We start from the raw sequence: 18,991 nt of genomic DNA on the forward strand, positions 1-18,991 counted from the left end.
TGGAAAAGGAGAGGCCTGATCTAAGCTTTAACCAATTCGAAAAGGTTTTGTAACAAATGCGATTCAAGCTTGTTTAGAGCCTTCTGCTGTGTCGCTCACCTTTTCTCAAGCCTAATCAGACCCAATGCTTTGCTGTATTTGCTGCTTCAAGAATGCATTTTCTGAGTCCGCTTTTTGGTGCAGGGGTTGTGCGCAGATGTGCGTTTCCTTCCTCTAATTTGGTGTTTCCATCATGTGTCACCGCTGTTCGTTGCGCGCTGGCCACACTGGGGCCAGCTTGAGCTCAAATATATATGAAAGAAGACAGAGAAATGTCTTCTTGTCAGCCTCGTAAAAAAACCTAGATGCCACGAAAATTACTATTAGGGTGCAACCAGAGGGCTAATAACTGGCAACCATGTAGTGCCATGCCATTTTTTGTTTAAAGTGATGAATATACTGTTGCTCAGACAGAAATGTCCATTCACAGGCGAATTTTATCGTGTAGTGGTCAGAGGATTTTACTATCAGGGGACCTCAAATTCACTACCGCAGAAATTCAACGTGGCAAGAAAGCATTCCAACAAAGAACGTGCAAAATTTCATGAAACATTGGCAGAAAGCAACTGCCTTTACAAAGTAATGGTTTCTGTGTTACTATTAGAGTTTTCTGAGGGATTTTGCTGCGCTAGATAAGCCACATTTACACAAATTTGACTGTGGCTAATTGAATTTTCTTGTTTGTCCTGTTCAGCTGTTGCACCCTCGTTTACATGCACCACATCAAGTCTGGTGGCGCCATGCCCCGTGCAGGCCGTGGAGGGGAAAGCTGCACCCACCTTCTGCTTGGGCTGCTTTTGTGATCAGCAGCTGGGAGGTGGTGTATTCAGAGCAGGTGGCAGGGAGGGGTGCCTTTCCACAATTCAACTGGCTATGCTTCACCTTTTTCTGTTCACTGCTGAGCTCTAGCTGCTTGCCTTTCTAGACCTACCCCCGTCTGGCAGATTTATGCGATACATATTCTGTCCTGGTGCATTTCTCTTGTGCAACAGACCAGAAAATTGAGACAAGTCGCATTCGTGTCAATGCGGCTGTGATGCAACTGGCATCACCAGTGCTCTATATATGTTGTAGTATCAGCAAATTAAAAACTTTGTGAAAAAGGTTAATTTTGTGAACAAGCCTAGAGCCATATGTTTTGTTCTGACAATACACAGCTTAAGTATTTACATGCCTGTGCCTGAAAAGTGCAAATATTTTCACGAAAAAAAAAATTGGTAGCAGTGGCAGTTACCTAATGGCCACTGCCACCACTAACACTGCAGGGGACCACCATGGCACGAGAAGCTTGCAGTAGTCGTAAAATAGTCTGGTAGAGCGCAATTTTTTTCACGAGTTTCCTCTGACTGTCGTGCCCAACCGGTGGCCTAATAGCATATTTTGAGAAGCAGACAACGAGCCATTAACAAAACATCCGTGAGGCATGATGCTCGCATGAGGGTCACTCAAAGTCACAGGATTTGAAGACACAGGCTACCTTCCAAAGCTGTGCACCAAGGAAAACCTAGTGCCAGTCTGGGCCATAACTTGTACCCATCGGAAGAACAGGATGGACACCGGGGCCACGGGAGTGTTGAAACGATGGTTTAGTAGTCAGAGTATCTACCTCGCATTCAGGAGGCACTGGCTTTGTTGCCAGTCCCTCCAGGGCACCTACCGATTTTGTAATGTTCACAAGGTTCCTGCGTCATGGTGCTTGTTTCTTCATGGGTGGAATGCTTGGGAAATGTGTCTTGGGCCAACCCACACTTGGTGGTAAAATTTTATAATTTTATCTTTTTCCATGGAGTGGATGCACAAGCTTGAATACGTCAGGCCTAATTAGTTTTGAAAGGTGAGAAGTCTTTTGTTGGGCAAGTTGTCATTCCGTTGTGTGGGTTCAAACAGTGGACACAGATCAGGACGGACAGTGAGCAAGACTGCACTGTGTTCGTGTTCCTCACTGTCCGTTCTAGTCTGTGTGTGCTATTTGAACCTACACCATTCTAAAAGATATTCAAGAGTTACCACTACTGATCGTCTTTCTGCACATCTATAGGTACTAAATACAAGAAAATTGGATGCACTGCGGATGCAGATATAAATTCTTGTCTCTCTGAATTTATATCACAGGGCAAGTTCACTCTGCAGTTTGATATACACTTGTTTGGTGGACTTGTTATGATGTGCTTATACAATAGAACCTTAAAGTCACCGTGTGTCGCTTTTTTATTTATTTATTTATTTATTTATTCAAAATACCTTACAGGGCCCAGAAGGGCATTGAGTAAGGGGGGCAAAAACAATGGATTAAGCAAGTAGTAAGAATAAATTAAAAACAACGCGTGATACAATGCAAAAATTAAACACAATTATAAATATACAGGGCAAAACGTACTAAAAGACATACATCACCGCGAGCAACAAAAATTAAATTAGTAGCAAGAATGCATCGCATGTGCCCAATACACATCAAAAGAAAAAGCAGTAGCCATAAAAAAAAACATACAAATGGTTGAAATTGCACAAGAAACCAAAACTTTGTAAAATACCAACGAGAAGAAAAGGGAACCAAGGACACAGATCAACTTTTTATGTATTGGGAAAAGTGCAGGAAAAGCAAGGACGAGTAGTTGCTTCTGAATGGCTGCTCAAAAAAAGCGTCGCCAGGTGTAACGCTTAAGCAGGGCCTGCAGTGCCTGCGGCGAATTTGCATTGTCTGCAAATGGTGATGGCACCACAGCAAGAGGAATGGACTCTGCATGGCTTTGTATGCAGGGAGCTGTGTCCCTCAGCTTGTGAGGCGGAGCTCCATTGCCCATTTATTCACTTATTCGAGGTACCTACAACAGCCCCGAAGGTGTAATTGCAGGAGGGTGGGATGTAATATATAAACAAGATACAGAAAGAATCCGACAAAGCAAAACAAAACAGAAAAGAAAATGTTTTACGACACTTGTGGTATATATTTGCCGCGACGGCTCAGTGGTTATGACACTTGGCTGCTGACCCAAAAGACGCGGGTTTGATCCCAGTCGTGGTGGTCGAATTTTGATGGAGGCGAAATTCTAGAGTCCCGTGTACTTTGCGATGACAGTGCATATTCAAGAACCCTAGCTGGTAAAAATTCCCTGAGCCCTTCACTATGTCGTTTCTGATAGGCTGAGTCGCTTTGGATGTTAAACCCCTATAAACCATAACTGTGTGGCATATATAGGTTAAGTGTATTAATCAAACTGAGAACATAAATGTCATTAAAAAATTGTCAACAAACTTTCACTATATATGCATTTCTATCCACAACTGAAATGCACAGTCAACATGGACCATAGTAAATATCAGCAGTTTGTTTTATAGATATTTCAAAAAAGCCCACACATCCACTTTATGTCACAGATGGAAATGTTTTGTCTGTCTCATCTAGAGGTTATCGTGTTTTCTTGGCATTGTTTTCCTCATCTGAGTCATGTTGGCCGAGATGTAATGATAACATGTGCAGTTATCTGTTTTACTACAAATAGTGGCGTTGAGCAACACACTCTCATTACAGGAGCTCCTGCAGCTGCTGTGTTGTTCAGGTGTTTATAGCATCCTTGAACTAACAGAAAACATCAAATAACTCTGTCCATTTGTACTCGGTTTAAAAAGAATGCATGGCTTCAAGGTTAACTCTGGTAGCTTGGCTAATGAATAGTTTGCCACTGGGACCTGTTTGGAAGCCATTCTGAGGTGGTACATAAGTGTATGTGAAGGTTTTCAGTTTAAAAGTGCTGACTGTGGAGTTTGGCATGCAGTGGTAGTCTTTTTGAGGTCTTTATGTCTCTGAAAGGTGGTAGCTTTATTTGCACCTCAAGTACAAAACTTTGCCCCAGTGCTGGTCCTGAAAGTAACTTCATAGTTGCAGACTACCTAATGGCCTGTAAGAATATTTGTTAGAATACTACACCTTATTAGTTACCCATGAGAAAATAAGCTACTAGATTTTCTGTCAACATTTTCTCTGTAGATGCCTGGAAAACACCTTTAATCATGAAGGGACCCTTGGTGTAAACTGGACTTATAGCTTCTATTTTTATTTTGTGTACTGTGGGATTGCAGAAGCCCTGACACCCAAAGAGAGTGCTAAAATGTTAATGATTTGTTTTATGGTTTATGGGGGTTTAATGCACCAAAGTGACTCGGGCTATTAAGGCCATCATATTGGAGGGCTGTGGATAATTTCGACTGCCTGAGGCCAAATTACAGAACGATCAAATCAAAAAGCTGTCACAACCGGATCCATTCTCAGTAAAAATAACAATGGGTCCAATTGGGTACACGATCTGGTTTCAACTGGAACCAGTTGCACCCAATAGGTCAGCCGATTGGGCTCATTAATCCGATTAGGTAGTCCATTTGGTCTTGCGAGTTGCAGTTGGGCATTCCAATAGATTCTGCATTTCCAGTTGGATTACCCAACTGGTTCTTGAGGATCCAATTCGTTTCGGCACTCCCAGTTGGATCGCCAAATTGGAACCGTTTGAATCTTATTGGAGCTCCCAGTTGGAACCCAGAAAACCAATCGGAAGCTCCAGTTGGTTGGAACTAGCTGATGCAGTTGGAGAATAAAAATGCAAGTCACTGATTTCCTTCACTGAGATCTGTAAAACAACACTAATCTAATTAGGTTCTTGTAAAAGAGATTATAGCAGCTTCATCTTCTGAATTGTTTGCATCATTTACACTGTCACGAGCATTCTTAAATAACTGCTTAATTGCCAACTGCCACTGGCCCTAGCAATAGTGTCTCACGATTGGGGTATAATAAGGGACTGCAAAAGTGTGTTCTGTGGATGTATGTTTAGAACTTAAGTTGGTATAGTGTTTGCCTAGTGTTGCTGTGTGCTTGTTGGTCCCGCTTGATTTTCATAAAAGCGTGTTATTATAATTTCAGTTCCCTTCTAGAAATGTTGGCACAAGTATCAAAGCAGTCATAGAAGAAAAGCAAATTGGTTCCAAATGAAATTACTATATGTATTTTTTTGCTGGCCAGTTCAAACCATTTGAGTCAAATAGGTGTGCCATTGAGTTCAGTTGGTAGACCATTTGGCCCGATTGGCTGATCAAATATTTCTTACTGGAAGCATCATGCAGTTGGGCTCAATTGATCGAAGCCCAATGGGTGGCGAAAACACAGTTTTTGACCTATTGGTTTCAACTGGAAGTTTTTCTATTAGACCCATTGTCTTTTTTTTACTGGGTTAGCCCTACTCCTATTGGTCTGTATGTCTACCAGTCCATGCCGACCAATAAGAGCGGGGCTTTGCGACCGTTTAGTGATTGTCTTGAGATTGTGATTGTTCTGTAACTTGGCTCCTGGTGTTCTTTAACATATACTGGCATTGCACACGGGTGTCTAGCATTTCGCTTCATAGAAATGTGACCACTGCAGCCGAGATCGAACCCACATCTTTTAGGCCAGCATGTGAGCACCATAACCACTGAGCCAGTGTGGCAGCCATTAAGATGATCATTATTCAATTTTTCACACTCTCTTGCGGAAATTCTCATGTTGGGCTCTTGTGCCAACACAAACGAGGTAGGAAGCATAATGGCTGCTGCCTTGGTGATTGGTTGGCTCTGCAGCTTGCATTCTATTCCTTTACATTTAGTAGATAGAAGCAAACAGCAGTGCCCCTGAGTTTCATTCCCTTTTTTTGTGGAGGAAACCAAAAGCGAAATGCAACATGAGAACTGAATGAGAAAAACACAAACAATGTTAGGAGTGCCATTCCTTGCTGTTCCTTCAAGCTCTTTTGTAAAGGTGAGTTGTGCAGTGGAAGCGACAGTTAATGAGAAGGTATGAAAAGAAATACAGCGGACTAGTGGGAGGGAAGGAAAATGGAAGGGGCAAAGAATTAGGAAGATAGGGAGAAAATGCTTGTCAGCTCTACTCGTACCCAAAGGATTAGTAGCAAGAATTAGGGCATTTTGTTGTCTTCACAGCTCCTCTGTCTGTTATGTCTGTACACTGAAGGTTGGGATGATGACATCACTGAAAGGATGAATGGCTGTGGCATGGCTTGTAGGATGCTCCAGCAGGACAGCCCTGGCATGCAAGCTTCCGCTGTGTGTGTGCGCAAGGCACAGTACTGACTGCTAGAAATGTGGCCTTATTGGCGAGTGAAATAGTTCTGATCTTTTCGCCTGCTTTGGTTTTTTACTTTAATAGTAGAATATAGCCTTTGTTTGCATGTGCTTATCGCTGTAGGATTTTTTGCACTGGTCTTTTCAATGCCTGAGCAGCCTTCTGGACCACAATTATTGGCATTGTAAAACTTTTGCAGGGCCCTTTACAGTTGTACACCTAAAGACTTGATTCTATGTGATGTGACAGAGTACCCCTGCACGGCAGACTCAGTAACCCATCCACTTGTGTTTCTTAGCATTAGTGACTGCTGTCCTCAAGGAACAGGCTTTTGCTTGTAAGCTAACCATTAGCAGCACTGGAAATACATTATACTGAAGTACAAATGACTCAGTGTTTCTTTTTTTTCTTTTGGTGCATTATTTGTGAGAGAAACGCAAACGAGAAGCTTCATTTTTCTGTAAAGCTGCTCTGTCTGCCAGTGACAGTGCCCACAGTGTGTCTGTCCATCCTGTTGCTGCCCCTAATTACATGGAAATATGACCACTCTTTCTTTGCAACTGCTAAAGCCCGAGAGAGTGCTTCTGTCAAACAAGCGGGTATAAGCTAAAGTGTAGTTTATGGATTCGCTGCCTTGAAGGGTGCCTTTGTTTGTGCATGTTTCAAGCTTCACGTATGGCCTGTTCTGTGGGAAATTCAGGAAAGCATCATGCGTGTGGAGATTAATGTTCCAAAATGGTAAGAATGAATTACAACTATTACATGAGGAGCTTCTCAGGTGAAACCTGGTGTCTAATAACAGCAACAGTTGTGTGGTATTAAGTTAGCCCTACACATGACTGACTGGGCTTCAGGTGTGAAATAAGGTGTCATTAGACTGGCAAATAGTTTCCTTGTGTGATAACCAAGTTCTAGGGACACTTACGAGGTGCATTTTATAACCAGCACTGCGTTTCTGAAGCTGGAAGTAGTTTTAATAGGGCAGCTATCCAGAGCTCTGAGGTAAGCATGCTGTGTAGCTCCCATTGTCTGACACGCACATGAAGGAAGCAGCATGCTTCTTCTGTTTGCTGAGATCACTTGCATCATGGGACAGCGTGGTGAGTGAGAAGGGCATGCACTGTTGTGTCTCCTTGCAGGCAGGTGAATACCTGAGAATCAAGGTGACCCATGTTCTGGTTGACCCCGAGACGATGAAGGTGGATTTGCGGAAAGTAAAGGCGGCCATTACCGGTGGTGAGTGACTTCATCGAATTGGGCTAGTTTGGCTCGCATAGGAGGTATTCACGTGACGTCACGGGCGCCATTTTGTGGTACAGTGTGTAGTTTCCGCAATGCAGGCTGGAGCAGGTGGTGATAAACCGACCAGATAGCAGCCTTTTGCCATGCTCCACGCACCACAATATGGCAGCCACTGCAACATTGGCGCATACTCCCTACAACATACCAATTCAATTGCATATGTGTTTCCCAGCCTTTGTCGCAGGCTGAATCTGCCTTGTGCCCCCACCACCCTTCTTATCACTGTGCTTGAGACAATGAAGAAGTGCAAACTTGGTGTGTGGCGTCACTTCTGTCAGTGACAAAGGGCAAAAAATGCAGAAAACATCAGATTCAATATCGTCAGATTATGCCAGCCTTGGGGTGGCCTCGCTTTAACAAGGCATCGAAAATGGCATATTCAAAGACAAGATTCTGCAGCATCGCACTGCGCCTTCTTCCTTCTTGTTTTGTTATTTTTGCTGCCTTCGGAACATAAGGTCGTGTGCCAGTTCTTAGCAGGCATGAAGTACTGTCAGGTAGAAAAGTCTCCAGGACACATCAGCCACAGTAAAAGGGTGTGACTGCATTACAGGCCAGTCAGTAAAGACCACACTTGCGGAGATGAAAGTTGGACTTGCCTGCCCCCACGTCCAGTAGTCAAAACAGGTAGCCAGTGGCACACGCTGCACTTTTGAACTCTGATGGCACACACCTAGAATCAGTGATCCTCTAGAGATTTGTGTGATCAGAGAAATTAAGTGAGGCACCGATAGGCATGAGAAACTTAGAAAAGGCCAAATTGTAGTTAGCCCAAAAAATGCAGAAGAGAAACAGAAAAGCGATAGTGGCTTGTGTCTTTTATTGGCTTCTCTTTGCTGCAACTTGAAGTTGATGGCTTTCAGGTTTAAGATGAATCAACAGCCCTGCTGCCAATATTCTGAATGTATAATAGTCACATGTATAAGCGTACACATGTAGCATTCTCACTGAGCCATGTTATGAAGTCTGTGCACTTGCACTGTTGTACTGTGCTTACTTTTCTCAGACGCTTTTTAAGAAAAAGTCCTCGTTAAAACATGGTGTTATTGCATTTCTCGGTGTGGTCAACAGATAAAAAGTTTTCTGTTTTGATTGGTCATCAGGTACCTGACTGCTAGTTAATGTCCTCTTTTTTATCTCATTTTTTTTTGTGTGGAGGTCATTGGCTTTTGTCATTGTGGCAAAAACCTGAAAAGAAATGCAGGCCACAAAGTGGGGCGCATGTGCGGGAGCGCATTGCGCATGGTAATGTGGTTCTGGCTGCTGCCGACTTGTTCACGAGATGCAGCCCAACACAGTCCCTGCGACTTCTGGAGAACGCTGGTATCTGCAGCTCCTCGAAATGGACTTGCGACTGTATCTAGAATGGCATCTTAATTCCAGATATGCATATAGTTTCCACGTCTCATTTATGAATGCTTGCACTTTTGCCTTATTAATGTAGTTACTCGTCTGTAAGCCGACCTGTTTTTACAAAATCATATTTTTCCAAACTCGTGGGTTAACCAATACGTGGATAATGGCCAGGACGAGGCGCAAACCACTACTGCAGAAAGTCGCGCTCTGTCCCCAACCGTTTTGCGGTAAGGTTTTTACGTGCTTCTTGTTTTTCAAGAAAGCCAAGAAAAAGATTTTCAAAAAAGGCTCATATGAGGATAAGAATGGAGCCTCACTGTGATATTGTAGTATCAACCGCACACTTTGGAGGCAGCATCGTAAAAGCAATACTTCTCTCAGTTGCTCAGCTGTGCAGCAACTGTTGCCTTTGGTGGTGGTCGTATAGCCTCATCTAATAGCAATAATACTGCTCATACAAATGAAAATTGTCAACGAGCCACCAACATATGGTGCATGTGCCAATGGAAACGGAGAGGTGGTAATTCATAGTACTTACACCAGAGAGCATTCACAGAAGTATTTGATTACCGTGTTTGCTTCTTTCATAAGTAATGGAATGGTGAAATTGGTGTGTAATGTTCTGACACTAGATAGTTGGGGGCTGAGTAACACAAACTATCAAAAGTGCTATTGGGACAGTCATCTTGATGCCTGGATAATAATCTGTAAGCATGTATGGAATGAAAGGAGAAAGATCAAGTATATGATTCTTAACTTATTAACTTAACGGAGGTTACCCGAAAGAATGCGGCACCTGCAGTGGTCAAGTTCAGGGCTCCAAGCCCTAATATTTTTTTTTGGGGGGGGGGAGGGGGGGGGACGGTATAGAGATCCTGAATTACCAGTTCTTTGCAGTGTTTCTTATGACTGTATTTTTTTTCATGGGCTCTTTTCTGTTTGCTTCTATGTAATGCAGGCTACATCAGCCAGCTCCCCAGCATCGTTGACAAGCCCATGGAGAGTGGCAGCGGTGGCAGTGCCAGGCGAGTATGCTGCCATCAGCTACACCATCCCTGTGAATCCACTTTGAGCCAGTCAGCAAGGCACCACCTGTGCAAGCCCACATGAAGATGGCTCTAGTGGCCTGGTCAGCACAATTCATCGCAGTCAGCAGCAATGATGTGCTCCTCTGTGGTGGAGCAAACTGAAGATCTGGATTGTGTGAGCAAGAGTCCCTGAAGATTTTTCGGCTTTCGGTGCTAGTTCCTGTGTGTTGTTGTTTGGCTGTACTGAAGTGCATATCAGCTCTGTGGTGCGCTGTAGTGGAGAAAGCTGGAATAATTTTTGTTACTTGGGCTTCTTTAACATGGGTTGACATTATACGATGCAAGTGTATGATTTGGTATGTGGTGCTTAACTTCCCACAGCTGTAGGTGGGCTATCACAGATGCCACACTAGAGGGCTTTAGAATGATTGCAATTGTCTAGGGCTCTTAAACAAGCACCGTCAGTGTGCAACACATGGGCAATAAATTCTTCATTCGGTCTCCATTGAATTGTGGCCACCACAACCAGGAATCACACCAACTGCACAGATCACAAGGACAATACCTTGACCAGCTGGGCTACTACAGTGGGTTTCTGCGTGTTGGGCAACGTCGTATAGCAGCACATGATGAGTGCAGCCGTTTTAATCTGCAGCATGGCTTGCTTAGATTCAACCATCGAAGGTGCACACTGTGTAATGATTGCCGCAGGCTTTTCACCAAGCAATGCAGTGCCTTCTCTGACACTATGTCTGTGTTTTTTGTGTGGCCCAATGGAGAAATTGTATGGTAGCATTCGCTGATTGGCTGAAGTGTAGATTGATAGCATTGGTGTGCTTTACAGGGAGGAACGATGCTGATGGCCTGTGGGTAATCGGTGTGTAATTGAGCCTGACCAAGTACAACTCATTATGTATGCATGCTCTCATTGTGGCGAGCGCCGTTTTTCAGAAGACACCTGTGTTCGCTTGGTAACATGCACTACATGCAAGGCATGTGACACTGGTTAGGATTTCTCCTTGTCAGCTACCTGAGGAAGTGATGCTGTTAGGCACTGAGGGGGTGCTTGAGCATGAAAGCATTCCGATGCATATAGTGGCATTGGTTGTTGACTGTTGTGAATTCATTGTTGTTCAACACCGTAAAACTAAATGTTTTGATAGAGTTGCCTGTCTGGTTGGGTTTGATAACTTGTGGTAAACTGTGACACATCTCCAACCGAAACTTTTTTATTTCAAAATGCTGACGTTTTGGCGCCAGCTTGGCTCCTTCTTCTGGCTGTGGCCTTATGTCATTAAGTACATGGCAGGCAGAAAATAAGTACTGCGGTGTTGTGATGGGTGTGGGAGGGGGCGAGGACATTTTGACACAGGCTCTGCTATGGTCTACGGCTGTAACAGTGCCAGTCAGTGTGGGGATAGCTGCCAGTGTATTTTCTTTTTCTCTGAGCTGCAGAGCAAAAGTCAGCACTTCCACAGAAGGATAGGTTGCCCTTTGTGCGGTTGATATTGTTTTGGGTAGTTTGAATATGCGTAGGTTCGAATAAGAGCCTTTTTCATTTAATTGTTTTGGTTCCGAGAGCTATGGTTTCTTGAAAGTTTATTCTAGGGTCGGTATATTCGGAATGTCCGGCTATTGGGCTGCATTCTCTTGCAAAGTTGCATACTTCAGTTTTGTGTTGTCGAATTCTTTATTTAGTTTTTTTTTTGCCTACATAACTTGTGTCGCAGTCAGCGCAAAGAATCTTGTAAGCAGTGCTTGAGCTCTCTCCATGGCCAGTCTTTCGGAGCAGGTGGGGAAACCGCCACCATGTTCGTAGGCATGTGCGCTACTCGGAGGCCACCTTTTTCAGAATACCGGTGATAGTTTCGCTGGAACCTTCAGACATAAGGAAGAGTGGCATATTTTGTGGTGGGGTTAATTGGTATTGGTTGATTTCTTGGCACATGTTGGGTTTTTGGAGGTGAATGGTTATCTGAATAAAATTCTTGGGTACCTGTTTATGGTGAGGTTCTTGAATGACAGGTTTTTGTTTTTTGGGTACTGTACTGCATTGTGTTTCAACTATTTGTAATCATGTCTTCACAAATGATGTCTTGTAGATTATTGAATAATTTGAAGTGAAGTGCAGATATAGGCCTGAATGGGTTGGTTTGCAATAGATGAAGAACTAAAGGGAGCTGTGTTTTTGGGTTACGAGGACATCCAAAACTGAACGGAAGTTTCCTTTTTTCCACTTTTAGTGTGAACTGAATAATCGCTGCAATGGAATTTAAATGAGGGAGGAAATTTTGAATTTGGGATCTCTTGATGATTGAGAAACGGTCCTCGACATGCCTAAGGAAAGCATTTGGTTGTCGCTGGAGTGATCTGAGAGCTTGTTCCTCAATGTGTTCCATAACTAGATTTGCAGTAGCAACACAGGTGAAGGCTTCCATTGGTGTTTCTTTGACCTGCCTGTAGAATTCTCCTGCAGATGAGAAATATGTGTGCTGGTTGTTGCCAAGCTAGATTTGTCTGCAGAGTTCACCCTCACAGTTTCGTTTTCCTTGCGAAGTTTAGAGCAATCTACCGTATGTGTCTAGGTAGCCAAAAACCCTGATCTTAGATTTGCTTCAGGACTAGCATGCATTACTTTGCTTATGTTCCTTCTAGTGCTGTTTCCTCAGTGGTTGTGTTGTCTGTAATCTCTCCCAGAAAGGTTATTTCCAAAAACCTTCACTCACTCAGTTTTCAGCTTCTTTCAGGTGCTGAATCACTCTTGCAAGTTAGGTATTGTATGTAATTTAGTTACTCTCTGCACAAATAGACTTTTGTACTTGACATGGCAGCAATGCAGGGCATGCCTAAGGAAGTGTGGGATTGGGAATCATGTTCTTAGTTGGCTTTAGTACAAGCCATTGTCAGATGTATTTTTTTATGAATTCAGAGGCTGGTCATAAACTGCTCCACCGACTGGCTTGGAAACTCGGAAAGCTTGCTTTCAAGGAACTTGTGGAGTTGGCAGCAATGGGAGATGCTTTCAACCCCTGAGGAGCTGTGTCATTTTGTTGCATGCATTGTAGTTTTACCTTGATCTCCTTTTCTGTGCTGGGTACTTCATGTGGAGCTGGCACCATAAGAGCTGTTCCTTTACTTGTAGTGAGCAGTTTTCCCTAGAAATATTCCAGTGCATTCAGCCAGATCAGAAAAGTTATCAAAGAATCTTTATGTGAGCTGACCTCTATTGTGGTGAAGGCACCTAGAGTCTATTACTGTAGCCTTTTGGCTGTGTTAAATTATTTGCATATGTCAGTGGGCAAAACTGGCTTCAGTGGCAAGAGCGAATTCAAGACGCCAGCTACATGACGTTTGTCACTTTAGCATTGTAGTTGGTACAATGCACTGATTGACGTTTTGATTACTATTTAGACTGCCAACATGAAACAGACACAAGGAAACAGAATGCGGAGGGAAACTGCATTTTGCGGAAAGGGCAATACACTGCATGTTGTTAATTGTGAATGTGTTTGTTTAATTTCAGGCTGTTTTTGCCAGTTGCCATATTTATTCATTAAACATAATATTTTAGTAAGTTGCTATTGAGCTTGTAGTTCATGTTATGGCCCATTCATTTCGAGCTGTCCATTTACGTAGTGGAGACTCTCCAGAAAGAATCATTTCTAATACTGCTGCTTAGATTCCCTTGAGGAGGCCAATTCACTGTGTCGAGCAGCTGATGCTTCAACGACCTTTCCCACACCTGCTTGCAAAATGCCCAAATTCGCCAGATCTGCCGTTCCCACGAAGGATATGCGATATGTAGTTTTGTCAGTGAAGGGGTTGTTCGCCAAACTGTTGCTGCTGTCGGGTGACATTGAACAAAATCCCGGCCCTGAATTGGCTATTATCCTTCAAAGGTTGCAAAAGGGTCAGGCAAGAATTCTTAGTAGGCTAAGTAACATAATGGAAAGACAAAGCAAGCTTTAAAATATAAATGGGTGATTTCAGGGTAAGGTTAGAGTCACTAGAATCAAGGATAGCCGTTCTCAAAATCAACGAATGCGAGACTGCTAGTATAAATAGCAGTACGCAAATATGTTCGGGAAAAGTCGATATGGCAGTCAAAAAAGTAGATCACTCAGAAAATAACAGCAGAAGGATGAATTTAATTTTCTATGGCTTCGAAGGCAAGGAGCCACACGAAATCTGGCAAAGTTCCGAAAACTTTGTTAGGAACCGTTGCCAGGATAGGTTAAAAGTGACCATAGAGCAGATTCAGCGGGCCCATGGGATAGGAAAACACACTCTTGAGCGTAAACGACCATTCATTGCAAACTTTGCATCATACAAGGAGATCGAACTGGTCCTAATCAACGTCAATTAACTAAGAGGCTCTGATTATGTAATCTCACGGGACTACTCAGTGTGTCAGAGAAATTTGTCAGAAGCTCTGGGCTGTTGGTAAGCCAAGAAAACTTAGCGGTAAGGACAAGGTGTCCCTGGCATATGACTAATTATAAATGGAGAGGCTTTCAGATTGGATGAGGATACCCAGTCTGTAAACAAGCTAAGTAAGGAATGAACAGCCTTAAGTAATAGGTAGTCCCAAAATTCTGAATGTTCTCTTAATAAACTGCCAAAGCATTAAGAACAAAATCGGTCAGTTTTATGGTTTGGTACAGATGCTCAACCCAGAAAATGTTTTTGCTACAGAATCATGGCTGGACGACTCACTGAGCGACAGTGAAGTGTTTTCTTCGGGTTATCAGATCTGTAGACAATAGAGGAACTGTAGAGGCCACCCATTATTTATCTTAGTTATGAAAATCTTGCAATGTACTCCAATTGATGTGCAAAGCAGCAATCACGAGTCAGTTTGCTGCAGGCTCCTCACTTCTGATAAAGGAACAACAGCGTTGGCGCTCGACCACAAGTTATCACAACACTAGATGATATGCTGGCTTCACTTCCTGTTAATCGCATTGTGTTAGCAGGAGACGAACTCTCCAAACTTAAACTGGGACGAGAGCATGCTCTCAGACGGAACCTGCTCAGCATTTTTTGATATGGTTTGCAAATATGGGTTTGATCAATATGCTGTGAATGGCACACACGGAAATAACATCCTCTACCTATTCTTCTGCAGGGACCCGAGTGTTGTTCATGATGTTTGTGTGTCATCTGGTAGTTGTGACCATAAGATTGTAACTGCAATGCTTACTCCGCCACAAATAATTCCTGCTGCTCATGAAACTCGCAAAGTGTATGAATACCGCAGGGCAAATTTTAATGAAATCAGCTTGCGTATGGGAGCAGAGTTTCAGGCTTTCTCACAACATTTATCTGAGAGTGCAGACTTTCTATGGAACTCTTTCTTTTAAAAGCATGCTGTCATCACTGATTGAAAAACATGTACCTTTCAAATACATTTCAGATAAACCAAAAGTAGACAAACCCTGGATGACTTATGAACTTAAAAGGAAGATAAAACAAAGGACTCGTGCGTTCCAAAAGTATAAAAAGAATCGGTCAAACAAACTTGAGCGCTGTCGACAAGAGCTACATACAGATTATATCGAAGCTATCACTACCGCCAAAAATATGTACTTTTCCGGACTCGCTGAATCTATTAAGACAAATGCAAAAGCAATTTGGAGCTATCTAAGGAACTCTCAAAAGGAGAGGACGAGTATTCTGAGTTTTCTTCACAATGAAATCCAGTAATCAGCATGGTTTCCATAAAGGGGTTAGCTACACCACTCAGCTGATTGAACTATTTCATGAGCTTGCAGATACTGCTGCAAAAAGAATGCGTACTGATGCAGTCTTCCTTGATTATACAAAGCCTTTGATTTTGTATAACATCATCTGTTAATACAGAAAATGAGTACTCTTAACTTGGATACATAAGTCATCAAGGTTAAGACTACCTGAACGACTGAACACAAAGCGTAGTTATTGGATGCAAGAATTCTAGTTTTGCTCAAGTCACCTCGGGAGTGCCGCAAGGCTCTGTGCTGGACTGCTACTCTCTTTATTATACATCAATGATATCGCCTCAAACATTTCCTCACAAATCAGTATTTACAGACGAATGCATTGTATGCAAACGTGATTCAGATGCACTTCAGCAAGACCTAACCAATATGGCCTCCTTGTGCCAAAACTGGGAACTTAGCCTGACTACAAAGAAATGTTCCCAGGTAACATTTACTAAATCTAAAATCAACCCACCTACAAATTGGGCAATTCCATACTCACAAAGGTAAATGAAGTTACATGCTTATATGTTATTTTAACAGCAGATCTGTCTTTTTCAAGCCATATTGACACGACTGTCAAAAAAGCTGGGAAAATGCTTAGCCCGCTTACACGAACCCTTAGGACTGCCCCTCCGATTCTTAAAATTACAGCATATAAGTCACTCGTAAGGCCGCAATTACAGTATGCATTCAGATTATGGGATCCCCACCAGCGGTACCTGATTGACAAAAAAGAAGCCATACAAAACCACGCTGCCAGATCTACATCAAGGCAGTACTCCGGACACTTAAGCATTACAGAAATGAAGAAACACATTAGACTAAAACCGCTACACATAAGATGCCAGAAGCACCGCCTGAAACTACTGCTTGCAATATACACTGACTCGACTGGCATTGACGAGCTTACATACCTCAAACCTCCCCGTTATGTTTCAAACAGAAGATACCACAGTTCCAAAATACGCGAAATGACCTGCAAAACGAACTACATGAAATATTCTATTTTTCCCCATAGTATTTCTGAATGGAATAAGTTGCCGGTGGAAGTTGTGGCTGCTCCCCAAGATGCATTTTTAAGTCTAATCAGTGATTTGTAATTGCACTGTTCTTTTAAACTGTTGTCTATACTCTTTGTCCTGAAGCGCATGCACGTTTTTGTTTGTGTGTTTTTTTCTTTCTGTTCTACTGATCTTGATGCATTGCTCCTTTGTCATCCCTCCCTTCTGATGCGATTATATTCGCGCACTCGTCACTTGATGCAGTGCCCACTCCCCTGCTACAATGCTTCAGTGTTGCAGGGTATACTGTAAATGAATAAATAAATAGTTTGATACAGCAGTGAATCTACTCTGACATCAGTTTTTCAAAATTATTGTTACGTGCCAGCTACAGAGGTGGCAGATTCGGGGTCATTAATGGTATAACCACTTGAACAGAGGAAGAGAGCGTGTGGCGAAGTTGTGTTAGATGCTATATTTTCATTGCTTTTAGCTTTGGTGGCAGGAGTGCTACGATTGTAGCAACCTGGCTGAAATTTGAAAACTCATTTGAAATGATCCAGTGTTCATTCGAACTGCAGTACTTTTTCCCAGCAAAGCAGCAGCCAACGTACAGCTTTGAAGCATAAATGGGAACCATTGGGTTGAATGCAGGATATATAAATGGACAAATGGAGCCTGTTCAGCGCAATCAGGCCACGAGGAGCGTCAGGAGTCCTCGTCTTGCAGCCTATCAGAGCCACAGCTGTAACCCGACGTGTGCCTCACGGTGGGCCACAAAGGGACTCTGCACTGCACTGAAACCAGGTTAACTCAATTTGCCAGTAGAGTAGAATAATCAACTTAAGCAACAACGGGCGGACAAAAAATTTCCAATACACAAGTAAGTACGCAAAGCAAATGAAATTAAGCCAGAATACAAGGAAATAAATGAAACTCGAAGTGGTTGTGTCATGCCTTCCTCTACTCTCTTGGCTCACGTAATGAAATGAAAATGAATTGCATTTTCTGAGCTTGAGCACGGGAATACATAAGTCTGCTTGGCTTCGTGCTATCATAGTTTAGTGGCGACAAGATATCTTTTCACAACACGTTATCAGCTGCTCTCTGAGACACGGTAGATGTTGAAGATGTTTCGTTTAGAACTTGAAAGCACAGGTATAGAAAACTCTGGATGCAAGGGTACAAATGGAAGTGCTCACAGGCGGACACAGAATTGAAACGGAACACTGACATCAAACAAGTCATTTTGTGAAGACTGAGGACAGGTCACATGTATTACATGCACATGCACCTCCCACTATGCGTGCTAGAAACCACAGGTTTCAATGTTTGTAGCTTCCGTTTTGTGTCCTGCATGTCCTTCTGAAGTGTCTTGTACTATGCAAGACTAGAAAACTACATTTCCTTGAGAGGTACGCATACCAGATTTTAGCGCACACCACCACACATGATCATCATCTGGTTTAGACCATGTGGTATCCTTTTTATTTGCTGTAATTTCTTCATATATAGTTTATGCTATCACCGTTAACCACTTGTACATCTGGTCTCAGCACATCATCAGTGACATCAAGAAAAGTGCATGCCTAACTCTTACATGTGCCCAGAACTTCAGCAACTTCGCGGAACTACGAGGTGTCCAGTGTAGCCTTTAATAATGGGTAGCTTTAGCAATCATTTAATGTCAGAAACTTTTAATGCAATAGCATTTAGCTTGTCATCTCATAAAATAGTCCTGGCTTCTCTTTCACGAAATTCCTTGATTGGTCAGATGTCACCTGTTGTTGTGTTCTCATTCCAACCTGCCCATGACATTTCACTGGCACATCATGCCAGGCGGCAAAATAATGATTGGCCCAGAGAGGACATGTGAGCTTGCGATGCCATCACAACCTGGCCACCATGGCACATAGCGACCTACGTACCAGGCTGTGAGCAGACTGCCCCCATGGTACATTGAAGTGAGGTTAGTTCAAATCAATTCAATGAAATTTTGAAATTCTCACCGTTGCATGAGCCTTACGGGTTCTCGGGCAGAGCAACCTGAGTATCTCCAGCCCCACAGGTTGATCTGTTCGAAGCAGTCAACTTCCGTGCAGTGGCGCATCGAATAAAAGCTGCACCACTGTGCCAGTTGTGGTATGAGAACTCCCTACGTTCTATGAATGCGACTGAGATGGTTGTGATGTCACCTGAACAGTAGACTGATTATAAGGCGCCGCCATATTTTAAAATCTGAGGACACCCAATATTTTGGAAGTGGGCCCACCCCAGAAAAGGAATTAAAAGCCAGCTCCGGGTTTTTTAACGCGAAAGCATTTCTAGGCTATGTCAGTGGGGTCGTGTCACCAAAGCATGTCTGCAAAACGTGTCCGCAGCAGTCGTGGCATTCTCAGAAGAGGTAGCATCAAA

At 43.0% G+C, this 18,991-nt stretch overlaps 1 protein-coding gene across 1 annotated transcript in view; it reads left to right on the forward strand.

Moving 5' to 3' along the window:
* Positions 1 to 10,897, forward strand: part of LOC149357197 (uncharacterized) — a 58,875-nt gene extending 47,978 nt beyond the window's left edge. Inside the window, exons 5-6 of the mRNA XM_089576532.1 lie at positions 7,285 to 7,381; positions 9,762 to 10,897. Coding sequence (XP_089432658.1) covers positions 7,285 to 7,381; positions 9,762 to 9,913 — 249 coding nt within the window. The 3' untranslated portion in view covers positions 9,914 to 10,897. The remainder of the gene's footprint in view (positions 1 to 7,284; positions 7,382 to 9,761) is intronic.
* The last annotated feature ends 8,094 nt before the right edge of the window (positions 10,898 to 18,991 follow it).

This window comes from Amblyomma mixtum, chromosome 3 (genome assembly GCF_055824585.1).
Source record: "Amblyomma mixtum isolate Tamu chromosome 3, ASM5582458v1, whole genome shotgun sequence".
NCBI classification, from domain to species: domain Eukaryota; kingdom Metazoa; phylum Arthropoda; class Arachnida; order Ixodida; family Ixodidae; genus Amblyomma; species Amblyomma mixtum.